The 14,281-nt window shown below is 39.8% G+C and overlaps 1 protein-coding gene across 1 annotated transcript in view; it reads right to left on the reverse strand.

Annotated features, from left to right (window-relative positions):
- The window catches only part of NAA16 (N-alpha-acetyltransferase 16, NatA auxiliary subunit), a 109,137-nt gene that overhangs the window by 57,308 nt on the left and 37,548 nt on the right, over nucleotides 1-14,281 (reverse strand). The window contains exons 7-9 of the mRNA XM_084639645.1: nucleotides 11,706-11,825; nucleotides 9,103-9,198; nucleotides 403-509 (exon numbers count right to left, since the gene is read on the reverse strand). Of these exons, the coding sequence (XP_084495771.1) occupies nucleotides 403-509; nucleotides 9,103-9,198; nucleotides 11,706-11,825 (323 nt within the window). The remainder of the gene's footprint in view (nucleotides 1-402; nucleotides 510-9,102; nucleotides 9,199-11,705; nucleotides 11,826-14,281) is intronic.

Here is a 14,281-nt window from a genome sequence, read left to right on the forward strand (position 1 = left end):
TATCACAATTCAGAATCACTACCCGTTGTCTATTTTATAATAAATATTTCTAGCGATATCATAAACCACAAATTGAATCAACCCTGACACATTTTCATCCCAGGACAAAGAATACAGTTTAGTAGATTAGTCTTCATTTATTCTTGACTTGTCAAACTTCTGTACATATCTGTATCTGATTCTGACAATGTCAAAGTCATCAAATTTAATACAGATATGTACATATTACTATGTGATGAGTAACCACCTAGTAATTCTGCAGTGAAAGCAGTACACTAACTACTAAGTAGGAGATTGTTGAATAACAGTCATTTGTAAATTCCAGAGGAATCTATATAATACACTTACAAATTAAATTAGTACAGCAGATTATATGAAAACTGAATAAATACTAAAATTTACCTTTTCTGTATTGTAATATAAAGATTTCAAAGTGGTAAACAAGGGTGGGCAGCCTTTACTGAAGTTAACCCTCAGGAACTTATCCATTAGTTCTCTAAATGTTTCACCTAGAAACAAAAGTGTATTTGGTTATATTTTAATGTTTGTGAGTGCTGTATACTGATCAGTGCTTATATTTATACAACTATGGATTATCACCAATAACAAAGAGAAAAGTGGTCTAATGCTTTGATTTCTTTCCTGTTAAAAAAGAAAAACAGAAGATTCACATCTTTCCCCCATAAATAAATGTTTATGTTTGGGGAAACTAACATGTGACCATGACTTTCTACACTAAAATCAGTTTTAGAATTTGAAACTGATTGGGAGACTTGGTTTCATAAGGCAGAGTCCCCACATCTTTAACAAAATATTGTAGGAGGAGGTTACTGAAATACTTAATTATCTGAATGTATTTGTGGGCACAACCACAGTACTTGTTGTGCTATGATATCGTTCTATTAGCAGAGACAAGATTTCTGGGAGAGACTTAAGAAAGGAAAGTAACTAATAAGCAAATGAACCTTTATAACACTGATGTCTGAAAGCATCTTAGGTTAATACTTCCATGAATTCTGATGATGAGTCAACTGGACAGACACGTGATACAGATATCAGAATACTTTCCATATGCTCAGTAGGGTTGTATAAATATTTAATAGCTACCAAGCTTAGAGTATTTACAAACTGAAATACTTTTGACAGACCTAGAAAAACAGAAATTAGAGTAACTAAAATACCTTGTTTGTTACGAAAAGGCACGGAAAGGTAACCCAGTGAGACACTCTGCATGGCTCTCATTTAAGTGTGAATTATCTTGCTTTCATTTCAAGTACTGCTCAAGAATGGGGCAACTAGTTTTTATTACCACACCCCTTCCCATGGAAATGAATATATTTGACAATACAGACTTACAGTGTTATAAAGTGTTCCAGAACCAACACATCCACATTGAAAATTATCCCTAGTAATAAAAATAGGCAATAAGGTTTGTCCCTTATTTTCATGTTTTTCTACTTATGGAAATAAAACATTTAATCTGAAGATGGAAGATGGTAAATTGTCAGGTAGCTGCTCAGAAATCAATTTACAAGATGAACTGCTTAAAAATCAAGCAGAACATAAAGGCGACTATGATCCTGAAAAGAATTAGTTGAAGTAAACACCTGGGATTTAAGTGAGGCATGAACAGCATCCTTTAATTTTTGGCTTGATCTGTTGTGAAGCAATGGTAATTTTGAAGTTGCACACCAAAAAAAAAAAAAAAAAAAAGTAGATTTCAGGAGCAAAAGAAAAAAATGGACTAAACTCAGGCTGGCCCATTGCTTCGAGGGATGATCACAGTGTGCTAAACAAGTGAACTGATCTTAAAATGTATTCACCTGAAGATAATTTAAGGAATATGTGCAGTCACTCTTCCAGTTTCCTTCTTTCTTGCATTTCTTTCTTGAAAAAGTTTTGTTAGCATTACAAATATACCTGTTAGTTTCCGTATAATCTAAAGCTTCAAGTTGTGGCTTGCCAAAGAGCATAAACCTAATGCACTCCTTTTTGAGCACACAGTGGGTATGTCTATACAGCAACTGGAGCATATGTGCCAAAGCTAACTGACCACTGTCGCTTGATAAAAAATAGCAGGACAGCCACAGTGGCATGGGCTAGCCACCCAAATACAATCCTGGCTGGGACCCTAGGGTAACTAGGCTACACTGCTATTTTTAGTGAGTTCAATCACTCTAGTTCAGGTATGCCTACCTGAGCTCCCCCAATTGCAGTGTAGATGTACCCTGTGTATCAAGGCCATTCAGAGGCAAGCGAAGAGTGGAGGTGCATTGTTAATGTCCATCTCATTGATGGATTCATTAGTCCTCAGGACAATGTGAATCACAATTTCAAACACCATTGGGGCTTCCCTGAGCTAATTTTAAGGTAAGTAGGAGAGTGAATATGGTGTATATTTGAGACCAGTAATAGCTCCTCCATGAAGGTGACAGCCACACAGAAGCAGAGTTGAAAAGATTTTGTTTCATATGAGAGACAGATGCAAATTCATCATCAGGTGACATATCTACATTGGTTTCTAGAATTATAATAGTACTCAACTCTTATAGCTCTTAGAGGGTACATCTATGCTGTGTTTTAAAACCTCCAATAGTGAGTCTCAGAGCCCAGGTCTACAATTTTGGTCTCACACTACTGCATTAAAAACAGCAGTATAGATATTGAAGTTCAGGCTCTGAAGCCTTACTCTCCCCCTGGGTTTCAAAGCCCTAGTTCAAATGTTTACACTGCTGATTTTCACGCCATAGTGCAAGCCCAAGTCTGTAGACCTGGGCTCTGAGCCTTGCTGCTAAGGGTTTTTACATGCCATCTAGACAAACCCTTACTCTCCAAGGCACTGAACAAACATGAATATTTATGATCCTAATTGATGGTATCAAACCCTTTCCATTTCTGTGAAGATGTCCAAGTTTTCCACCCTGTACTTTTTTATAAGATGGCAATTTTTATTAACTTAAATGCAACATCTCATGGACTTCAATACAGCACAGTAAAAGAAAAAAGTTGTTAACCTGTTCCATAAGTGTTGTTCAAGATGTGTTGCATATGTCCATTTCAGTCTGTGTGGGTGTCCTGTGCATGGCTGTTGAAACTTTCTTCAGTGGTATCTGTGAGAGCGGGTCAAGCAGTGTGCTCTTTGAGCAGGCATAAGGGCAGATCCACCCCGATGCCTCTCAGTCGATTCTTGCTGGAAACTCCATTGCAGAGGGGTAAGAGGGTGGGTCATGGAAAGAGCATGTGCAACACATCTCAAAGAACTACAGTTGTGGAACAGGTCAGTAACCATTTTTTTCCCTAGTGATTGCACATGTACATTCCACTCATGTACATTCCACAGTGACTCTCAAGCTATGAAATCAGAAGGTTGGATCAGAGTATCTGAATAAAGACGGAGGACAGCTCGCCCAAATCTGGCATTTGAGAGATGGTATAATGGGCTGCAAACGTGAATGGAAGACCTAGTTGCCACTCTACAAATACTTATGACAGGCACTTGACCAAGAATGGCTGAAGACACCGCTTGCAATCTCGTTGAATGTATAGTCATTCTGTTTAATGGAGTAGCAGTTGGTAAGTCACAGCACAAGTGAATACAGGAAGTTATTTAAGATTAAAGCTTTGAGAAGAGACTGGGAGCCCGTTCATTCTGTCCATGACCACCACAAACAGCTGCAAAGACAAGTGGAATTGCCTAGATCTGTCAAGGTAGAAAGCCAACACTCTTCTGACATTTAGATTGTGCAGCTGCTCATCTTCATTTGAGTGAGGCTTTGGGAAGAACAAAGGCAAACAAATTGCTTGGTTGATATGGAAGTTATATCATTTGTGAAATAAACTTTGGATAAGGACACGGATAAGCCTTATTATTAAAGGAAATTTTACATGGAGAGCCAAGCATTAATACACGTAGTTCACCTATCCTCCTAGTAGCACTGATGGCCATCAAAAATGCTACCTTCATCGAAAGATGAAGTAAGGAGTAGGCAGCTAGAGGCTCAAAGTGAGGTCCCATAAGCTTTGACAATACCAAGTTCCAGTCACATGGGGGGAGGGGGGGGAGAGAACAGGATCTTGTATGTGAGGGTATAACTGCTTCAGGCCTTTCAAAAATCCTATTGATATCTTATTAGAAAATAAGAAGTATCAACCTGAGGGTGGAAAGCTGAGATAGCTGTTAGGTGGACTTTGATAGAGGTACCAGCCACCACTTATTGTTTTAGGTATAAAAGATAGTCCAAGATATGCTGGATCGAAGAATGTGACAGCGAGACTCCAGATTGTTCGGACAAGAGAGAATTGCTTCCACATCATCAAGTAGATAGATCTATACAGATGGCTTCCTACTATTTAAAAGCTCTTTTGAACAAGACAATTCCTGAAGGTCTAGCTATGCAGGATCCAGGCTGCTAAATGAAGCACCTGCAAATTTGGGTGGAATAGCTGACCATGGTCTTGAGAAATTAGGCGTGGGGCCAAAGAAAGCAATGTCAGAGCTTTTACCTACAAGGGGGAGGGGAGAAAACTAGTGCTGCCAAAGCCAAGCTGGGGCTATACGTAGGACTCTAGCATACCCTGTCTGATTTTTAGCAACATTCTGGAAGGAGTGGAATTGGTGGAAAAGCATACAGAAGTTTGCCCATATCAGGGCCTAGGAAAACGTCTGAGGGAACCCTGACTACGCTCTTGAAGGGAACAAAAGTGCTTACACTTCCTGTGGTTCTTATTACAAAGAGGTTTAGCTAGGGAGTCCCCCAAAGCTAAAAAATGCACCTGGCTACATTTGGATGTGGAGACCACTCATGGGGCCTTAAATGATCTGCTTAGGCGGTCTGCAAGCTCATTCTGCACCCCTGGAAAGTAAGAGACTGTGGGGTCAACTGAATTGGCAATACAAAAATCCTAGAGTTAGACTGCCTCATGGCACAGCTAGGATAAGCAGGTCCTTCACAGCCAGTTGAGGCAGAACATTGCCATTGTGTTTTCTGTGAGAATGAGCAAGCTTTTCCCATTGATATGGGAGAGAAAGCCTGACACCAGCTGAATAGCTCATTTCCCTGAAATTTGTGTGTTAAAAAAAGTCCTTTTTGGACGGTGTCTTAAGGGAACCCAGATGAGCCCCCCGACCCAGAGCAGACGCATCTATCACTAGTGTCAATGAAGGCGGAGGCATTACAAAGGGAATGCCTACATACATGTTTACAAGGTTCATCCAAGAGGGGCTAAAACCTGAGAGGCTACCCTCACCACAAGGCTTAGAGGGTGATGACTTGGAGAGAATATGGAAGTCAGCCAAGACTAGTTCCTGAGGCACAATCTGGAATGTTGGACTATGTACCTGCAAAAGGCCATGTGCCTCAGAAGCCACATGTATTTCCATTCTGTTGTAGTTGGTTGAGCCACAGGATCTAAAATGATGGATTGAATTGGCTGAAATCTTGATCATGGAAGGAAAACTCTGGCTTGAGTCAAGTGAACTGGGGAGAGGATAGATGTGTGTATTGATTAACAGTCCCAGAGCCCTGAAGGTTGACTGCATAAAAGACTGGATAGTATCTGAACTCTGTATCAGCCTCTCACCAGCTAGTTATCCAGTTATGAAGAAGTTGGGTGTGCAAGTGTATACATAAATGCACCTAACAATGCTATACATTTTGTAAAAATTCTGGGAGTGGGAGACAGGCCAAAGGGTAGCACTGAATTTGTAGGGAGAATGGTTCACCCAGAGCATTAAATACTTCCCATGGCCCTGATTCTGGACAAGTATTTCCATGTGGTGATGTAAGTTGAGAACAGCATACCAATCTCTAGAATTCAGGGAAAGGATAATGGAGGCCAGAAAGACTATGCAAAACTACCTTTTTCAGATATTTGTTGAATTGATGGAGTCTGAAACTTGTCTGAGACCGCTCTTTCCTTTTGGAATAAGGAAATAGCAGAAATAAAAGCCAGTTCCTCCGGAATACTGCTGAACTTCTTCTATGACTCCCAACTGAAACAAAGAACACACCTCCTGGAAGAGGACCTCCAGTGACCACTCTCACAAGAAGAGGGACAAGGAAGGAGGGAGGTATAGAAATAAAATGAAGGGTGCATTCCACTTCCAGTGTTTAGAATCCACTGGTCTGAACTGATTTGGGACCAACCAGCTAGGAAGTGGGACAGCTGACAGCAAACAGAAAGGAGGGGCTGGAATTTTGGACACTGGCCTGATAGCCTCAATTAACCCATCAAAATAATTGTTTAGAGCCCCCAGGGTGCCTCGATGAACTAGGAGCTGTTGCAGTAGATGAAGGGGGTGGTCTGCATCTATAACCCCGACTCTTTTTCCCTAATAGGTCTTGTTGAAATGCAAAAGTAGCATATTGGCGGGACTACTGTGAACAAAAGTGCTTTCTAGTGAGGGCAGGTGTACATATACCCAGCGACTTTAAAAGATTCCAGGGTGACTCAAAACAATGCAGTTTGTCATCTATCTGCATTGAGAACATGTCCTTTAAATGGCAGGCTCTGAATGGTACTCTGGATTTCCTGGGGCAGCCCTAAAGATTACAGCCATGAACACCTGCGTATTGTAAGAGGCCATGGCTCTAGCAGCTGAGTCAGCAGCATCTAAACTGGCCTGGAGTGATGTTCTATCCATCAGCTTTCCTTTGTCTACCAGTGAAAGAAACTCTTGTTTCAGGTCTTCCTGTAACTAGTCCTTAAGCTTTGATATGACTTGAATATCTGAGACTCAGTAACACCTTAACAAAAGCAATTCTAAGTTGTAACCCAGACATAGAATAAATGTTGCTACCAAGCAGGTCAAGTTTTTGAGGTCCTGTGATTTAGGGGTGGCAGCCTGCTGCACCTAGCACTCCCTCTCAATAGCTATCAAAACAACCAATGACCACCGGAAGGGGATGTGAAAAGCAATACTCAAAGCCTTGTGAAGGTACATACAGTAGTATCAATCCTCATTCTCTCGGATGTCGGAGGAAATTTGTCACAGGTTATTGGTTGAGCTCTAAAATCACCTCATTAATTGGTAAGGCCACTCAAGGGGGCCAGTTGCTGTAAAAATGTCAACAAGACTATGGGACAACTCCTTATCTTCTTTCTCGTGGATATCCAAGGCTGAGGCAACCATTTTCAGAAAGTTCCTGATGAGTTTTGAAGTCATCAGGTGGGGGTGAGGACCTTCCTGAGGATAGTGCCTGACCCAGTGCTGGAGTCAACAGTGCCTCCTTACCCGATGATCTACTCATTCCTGCATCACCCTTCTCAGCGGGCATAAGAGCCAGAAATTTTCTTCTTCCAGCCTCTTCCCTAGCAGCCTTATGCTTCCTTGGCACCAGAGATCATTACTGATGCCAGGACTCTGCCAAAACTGGCAAGCTGAAGAGGAGGTCCCACTCTCTGAGCAGGAAAGCTCCAATGGTAGTCTCAGAGCAGCTTCCATCAAAAGAAACTTCAGTCTAGTATCTATCTTTTTTGGTCGTAGGCCTGAAGTCCTTATAAATTTGACCACAGTCGGATATGCAAGACTCAACTAGGCACTTCAAACAGCTAGAATGCAGGTCACTCACAGACCTCATTTTGGAGCAAAAATAACCAGGGTTGAAGCACAGTAATTGAGGCATTCCTCGGTATCACAAATCGAATACCAAGTAGGGAAACCAAAAAAACAGCAAATCACTAATACTATGAAAAAAGGGTAACTATCTACAAAAAATAAGAGACACCGAGAGAATTTGTTAAAGCAAGACCAACCGATTAGCCATCCTGGGTAGTAAAAAGGAACTGTGGGGGTCACGGGCAGCTCTGCCCTCTATGCCTGCTCACAGGGGCATGAGGCAGAGATCACTTGAGCCACACCAACTGGTACCACTAATGGGAAAAGTTTCTGACAAGCATGCACAGGGTGCATACATACCAAGAATGGAACGCACATGTGCAATCACTGGAAGAACCACTTTTTCGATTATTATTTTTCCAGACTTGAGAACACTTGTGCGCCAAGTTTCAGTATAGAGGGTTTTTTAAATTTGTTTAAGTGTAATAAACTCCTCAAAATAAAGCACTTATAACACACTCATTAAAAAAGTTAACTATAGCATTGCTGAATATGATTCTACAATTAAACTTCCTACTGGAAAATGCTGCAAACCTAGTTTTGAGCTATAGATAACCTGGCAAGGTACAGCATGGTAATAGTAGTTAAAATTTTAACTTAATCTCTAATGTAAAGACAAAACACTGCACTACATTGTAGCATAAAATTCTTTGAGGTAGGCTGGGAGCTTTCTTGGGAAAGCCACCATCACTACTGTTAACTTGCAGTTGTGAACAAAATCAGGCCCACTTCACAGCTGAATGATATATACATTTATCAGCATTTGTTCCAGCTTATAAAATACAGGGAGATATAAGGGCAGGGCTTGGGACACCCAAAGAAAAGTAAAAATATTAAAAAAAAAAAAAAAATCAAGCTTCTAACCCAGATGATGCAGTTGCTGACAACTAGGTTCCAGGCCAATGAAACAGTACAGAGAAAACTTTACTGTAATTTTCTGTGAAACACATGAACTGTAAGTAGAGCTTGCAATTTCTTCGCCTGCTAGCTTTTCGGCAAACTTCTTCTAACAGTCAAGAATATAAAGTCAGTCTTAGGGGACTTCTCCTCTAAGAGGCTAGAGAGGAATGTTATCAAAGTGTATAAACAATTAAAGAAACAAAAAGCTGAAACTTATTATTCCCTTAACACAATAGCGTACCACACTTCATACTCTTATCTGGGGACATCACCTAGCACACAGCACAGGAACAAAGGCATTTTTATATATATCTTGCTATTCTTACAATATATACACAGCTATCCACATCAGTAAAGGCAAAATATTAGCATGAAGGACCTTTTGCTATCAGCCTTTGTAGTGCACTACTGACATTTTTCTCCATACCTACAGAGATGCATAGTCTTCAAGAGTTGAAACCAAGCTTTATGCACCTTTATATATATAAATGGATGTTCAAAATATAGGACAAAATTAATTACTGACACCTTAATAAAAAGAACAAAAATTAATAGCAATATGGAACAGATATGCAGTTTATTACCTGGAACAAAGTTTAAAGGTAATCTTCTAGGTGAAACTGCTCTGGGATGTCTTTTACTAACTTCTTCATAAATCTGAAGCCTCTCTTCTAAAGTGCCTATTATCAGTAAATATAAGAGATGTAAGAAACACTGGAGAGAAAAATCTATTTTTGCATTAAATTCTTATTTTAAAAAAGATATTAAAAGTAAACTATAATTCTAGATTTTAATTAGCTAAACCTACCAGAAGGTACAGATTTAGTTACAACAGTGGAAAAATTTACACGAAATTTTTCATTTATTTAATCATACACACTATGGAAGAAGGTAGTGTGTTGCCATCTTTTGTACATATAATAGACCCTATCTTTTGTTATTAGTTGTTTAAGTAATTAAACAGCAGACAATGTAATTACCTTGTGCCTCCAATCACAGGGAGATTGTGTTTATTTTCTTACAACTACATACTGTACAATCCCATTCACAAAACAGTACTTCAACATTTGCAAATAACGTATGCAAACTGTCTATCAATATGAATCCACTTAGAGCAACTGCTTTAAGAACTACCATTTAATCATTTAAAAGTATTCTAAAAATATACAAACGAGCCTTTTATTACAAAAGTTACAGCAATGAAAGTAACCTAATACTAACTATACAAGTACTTAGCAGCAGGACTGTCAATACATCAAGTTTAAGAAGTTTTCTTTTCTTTAGACCTCCTTCCCACTCCTCCCCTTTCCCCCATAATATGCTTTGGAGCTCCAATGTGGTCAGAACTTTAAAACAAACTGATCTATTGGTTTTGAAATGCTATTTTCAGATTCATAAGTGAATTTAGTGGAAAAGTCAAATTGCTTGGTGAAATTATTTAATTCTGAAAGTTAAGATCAAGGATATAGCATGAAAAATGCTTAGTAGTTATACTCTCACATTTGTTTCATATGTAAAAAGCCTCACGTCATTGAGATCTGATGGTGGTGGTGGGAAATATTTATATATGTACACAAACACACACGTACACGTATGTTACCCACTGGCTCCAGGGTATACATAATTCTAAGAGTCATAAATTAAAATATTAAAATTGGAACTAAAGCATATAAAAACCCTATATGAAGTCACAGGTTGGAGCTCCAGAACTTACCATGGGGGAGGAAATAGTCCTAAGACCACCTAAAAAAAATAAAGTAGATTATGTTTAATAATTAGTACAGTTTAAATCAAATAGGATTTTTATGTGAAATGTACATTACATATACACAATTGTTCTTTATTAATAGTTATAAATGTGGGTTTCCAAACGTTTCAGATAGAAACCAAATAGACTCAACCCCTTGACTAGTTTAATTGCTTAGATCAGTGATTCTCAACCTGCAGCTCACAGGCCACTTGTGGCCCAATCAGTACACAGCTGCGGCCCATGTGACATCCTCAGGGCCATACAGGTAGTATATATATTGTGTGGATGTGGCCCACATAACAGAGAGCACTGCATGTGTGACCCACAATAGTAAATTGGTTTAGGCAATATCAACTACTGTACCAGTTCCATGGATACAATGTAACAAATACCCAGCAGATAACCCTAGTCTATAAATATGTTTGAACAATTTAATTATAGACTTTTACTCAACCTCAAGTCATATTTGCAGAGCGTTTAACAGTTTGACACCTTTTTGGTGTCAACTATTTCCTTAAACATGGGAAATTCTAAATTGCATTAAAAACAAACATACTACTACTACTACTACATCATCATCTATGAGTAATATTCTTGTGGTTTTATACTATCCGAATTAATTGAATAAAAAAAACCACCCTTCTGCTTTCTATTAAACTGTAGAACATTGGGGTTTTTTTTTGTTTTGTTTTTTTACAGTTGTTGAAGAATAACTGAGAAAACAGTTTTTAAATTAATGTTTTAAGATAAAGGTTTGGAAAGTTAAGATTCCATTTCTTGGTCATAGGTATCTGCTGTTCCAGTATTGTATGCCTCAAAAACTATTAGTTATTTTTTTCTGGAAGACCAAAATAACTGTACCAGGAGTGAGCTTTAATTTTTAGGAAATCCTCAATTATTTAATCTTTTCTTCTCTTCCACAGGAAAGCTAGTCCCTGCTAAAATGATATGCCTTTAGAGGGTCCTATCCAAGAGAAATTAAAGCAATATATTTAATCTGCCTTTGAGTTTAACAAAAAGACACTGTTCCTTTTTAAAGAGCTATTATCCCATGAAATCTCAAATTGACAGCTTTATGAAAACGGCAATCCTGTAACTTGATCCAAACGAATTACTGTGCAAGTCAGCCAGTGATGACGACTCCCTTTACAAAGAGGGTGTGCAGGGGAAGAGTTCTCCTTGGGCTAGCAAGCATGAAACAAACGGCCCGCTTTAACTCTGACCTTTAAAGAAAGAGTCAGTGTTGGTACCACATGCACAGATGTTTCAATTAATTTTTAAATGAGTAAATCTGACTACAAATTGCTCAAGTTCAGAAGATACACAAATATTTTTCAGCTGAATTGGGATGTTCCAATTTCATATTGTAACATTCTATCAGACACCAACTGTTTAAATAGAAAGGAGGAAATTAAAGTACATCACTGCATTACTTACTAGGTTGTATGGCCTTTTCCAAGCCTTCATAATAATACCAGTTTTCTGCATTCCGATCAATTAATTCTTTGTATATTTCACCAGCTTCTTTTAGTCTTCCCAACTTCAACAACATTTCTCCTAAAACAATGCAGTTAAACATCAATATGGACTTAAATGAAAGTATATTTATGGCTTGAGGCCAAATTTTCAAAATTGGGTACCTAAAACTAGTTCCATAAGGCATATTTAAGCATCTAGCAAAAATAAAAGTGGCTGATTTTCAGAGGTGTTTTCCAACCCACAAATCCCATTGAATGACTACCTCACAGTGACTTCCAATGGGATTTGTGAACATTCAGCAATTCTGAAAAATAAGGTTGTTTAGATGCCTTTTTTTTTTGGGGGGGGGGGGACTTTATGACACTAACTTATCCAGGTATGAAAAAATGACAAGATTTGTATTAGCTAGCCAAAGGAGGCATTTCAAATTCAATGCAAGCAACACTGATGAAACATTAAGTTTACAATTTTACTGGCCCATACTCAGAAAATTTAGAGAGTTAAAGTTCTCACAGAAACCTCAACTCTACTTCTTTTTGTATGTACCTTGCAATGGGATTTTATATCAGTATTCCTGCCAATGTTGTCCACTCTTTCTTTCAAGAAGGTTAAGGGGCTACAATCAAACACTTTGGGGTAGATTATCTGCCCCATTCCACGGCTCAAGTGGCAAACATGGAGTGAAAACCACCCACAAAATCCTCTGCTTGCTCCCTACACATTCTTCCCCATAGTTCCTGGTGCAGGGGACATTTCAGGGGAAGGGAGGAGAAGTATGTGCTACACAGTGGCTATCTCCAGCTTATGGATGGTCTCTAAGGAGCTGTTGCCAGCTGGCACAAGCTAGAGAAGCCACCTTAGCTATTGGTAAAGGGCTCAATTTTTGTAGGTACTCCCCTTGACAGGCACAGCCACTCAAGCTCCTACCTTGCTGTTCTTAGGTTTCCCATATCCAGTAGGGAAACAGGCAACAGAACAGTCATGCCAGGCCAACCTGATTGCCTTCTATGATGAAATAACTGGCTCTGTGGATATGAGGAAAGCAGTGGAGGTGATCTATCTTGACTTTAGGAAAGCTTTTGATACAGTCTCCCACAGTATTCTTGCCAGCAAGTTAAAAAAGTATGGACTGGATGAACGGACTAAGGTGGATAGAAAGCTGGCTAGACTGTCGGGCTCAGCGGGTAGTGATCAATGGCTCTATGTCTAGTTAGCAGCCGATATCAAGCGGAGTGCCCCATGGGTCAGTCCTGGGGCTGGTTTTGTTCAACATCTCTATTAATGATCTGGAGGATGGGATTACACCCTCAGCAAGTTCACAGATGACGCTAAGCTGTGGGGAGAGGCAGATACACTGGAGGGTAGGGATAGGGTCCATAGTGACCCAGACAAATTGGAGGATTGGGTCAAAAGAAATCTGATGAGGTTTAACAAGGACAGGTGCAGAGTCTTGCACTTAGGAAAGAAGAATCCCATGCACTGCTACAGGCTGGGGACCGACTGGCTAAGTAGCACTTCTGCAGAAAAAGACCTGGAGATTACAATGGACGAGAAGCTTGATATGAATCAGCAGTGTGCCCTTGTTGCCAAGAAGGTCAATGGCATATTGGGCTGTATTAGTAGGAACATTGCCAGCAGATCAAGAGAAGCGATTATTCCCCTCTATTTGACACTGGTGAGGCCACACCTGGAGTACTGCATCCAGTTTTGGGCTCCCCACTACAGAAGAGATGTAGACAAATTGCAGAGAGTCCAGCGGAGGGCAACAAAAATGATTAGGGGGCTGGGGCACATGCCTTACGAGGAGAGGCTGAGGGAACTGGGTTTATTTAGTCTACAGAAGAGAAGAGTGAGGAGGGAGATGACAGCAGCCTTCAACTACCTGAAGGGGGGTTCCAAAGTGGCTGGAGCTAGGCTGTTCTCAGTGGTGGCAGATGACAGAACAAGAAGCAATGGTCTCAAGTTCCAGTGTGGGAGGTCTAAGTTGGATATTAGGAAACACTATTTCACTAAGAGGGTGGTGAAGCACTGGAATGGGTTACCTAGTGGAATCTCCATCCTTAGAGGTTTTTAAGGCCTGGCTTGAGAAAGCCTTGGCTGGGATGACTTAGTTGGTGTTGGTCCTGCTTTGAGCAGGGGATTGGACTAGATGACCTCCTGAAGTCTCTTCCAACCCTAATATTCTGAGATTCTATAGCAATCAGGACAACTCTTTCCTCCCTCCCAGCGAGGCAGCAGGTGGCCACTGGGGTTGCTGCAAAGCAGTTGCAGCATGCTCAGAGTGCTCCCAACTCATATCAGTAACAACACAGTGGATTCAAACACTTCAATTTAAACTGTGCAGGACGTAGCTCAGGGAATATATTTTCAAGGGAATTTGGACACAACTAATATAGGCAATTTGATAAACGTCTTGCAAAATAGTTTATAAACATTTATAAGTGACACAGAATTATACTTATGGTTTACACTAATTGCAATAAGCTGGTCGATACAGGCACATTGCCCTAAGAGAGAGTCCCAGCACAGAGGTC

This window comes from Lepidochelys olivacea (genome assembly GCF_965140295.1).
Source record: "Lepidochelys olivacea isolate rLepOli2 genome assembly, chromosome: 1".
NCBI classification, from domain to species: domain Eukaryota; kingdom Metazoa; phylum Chordata; order Testudines; family Cheloniidae; genus Lepidochelys; species Lepidochelys olivacea.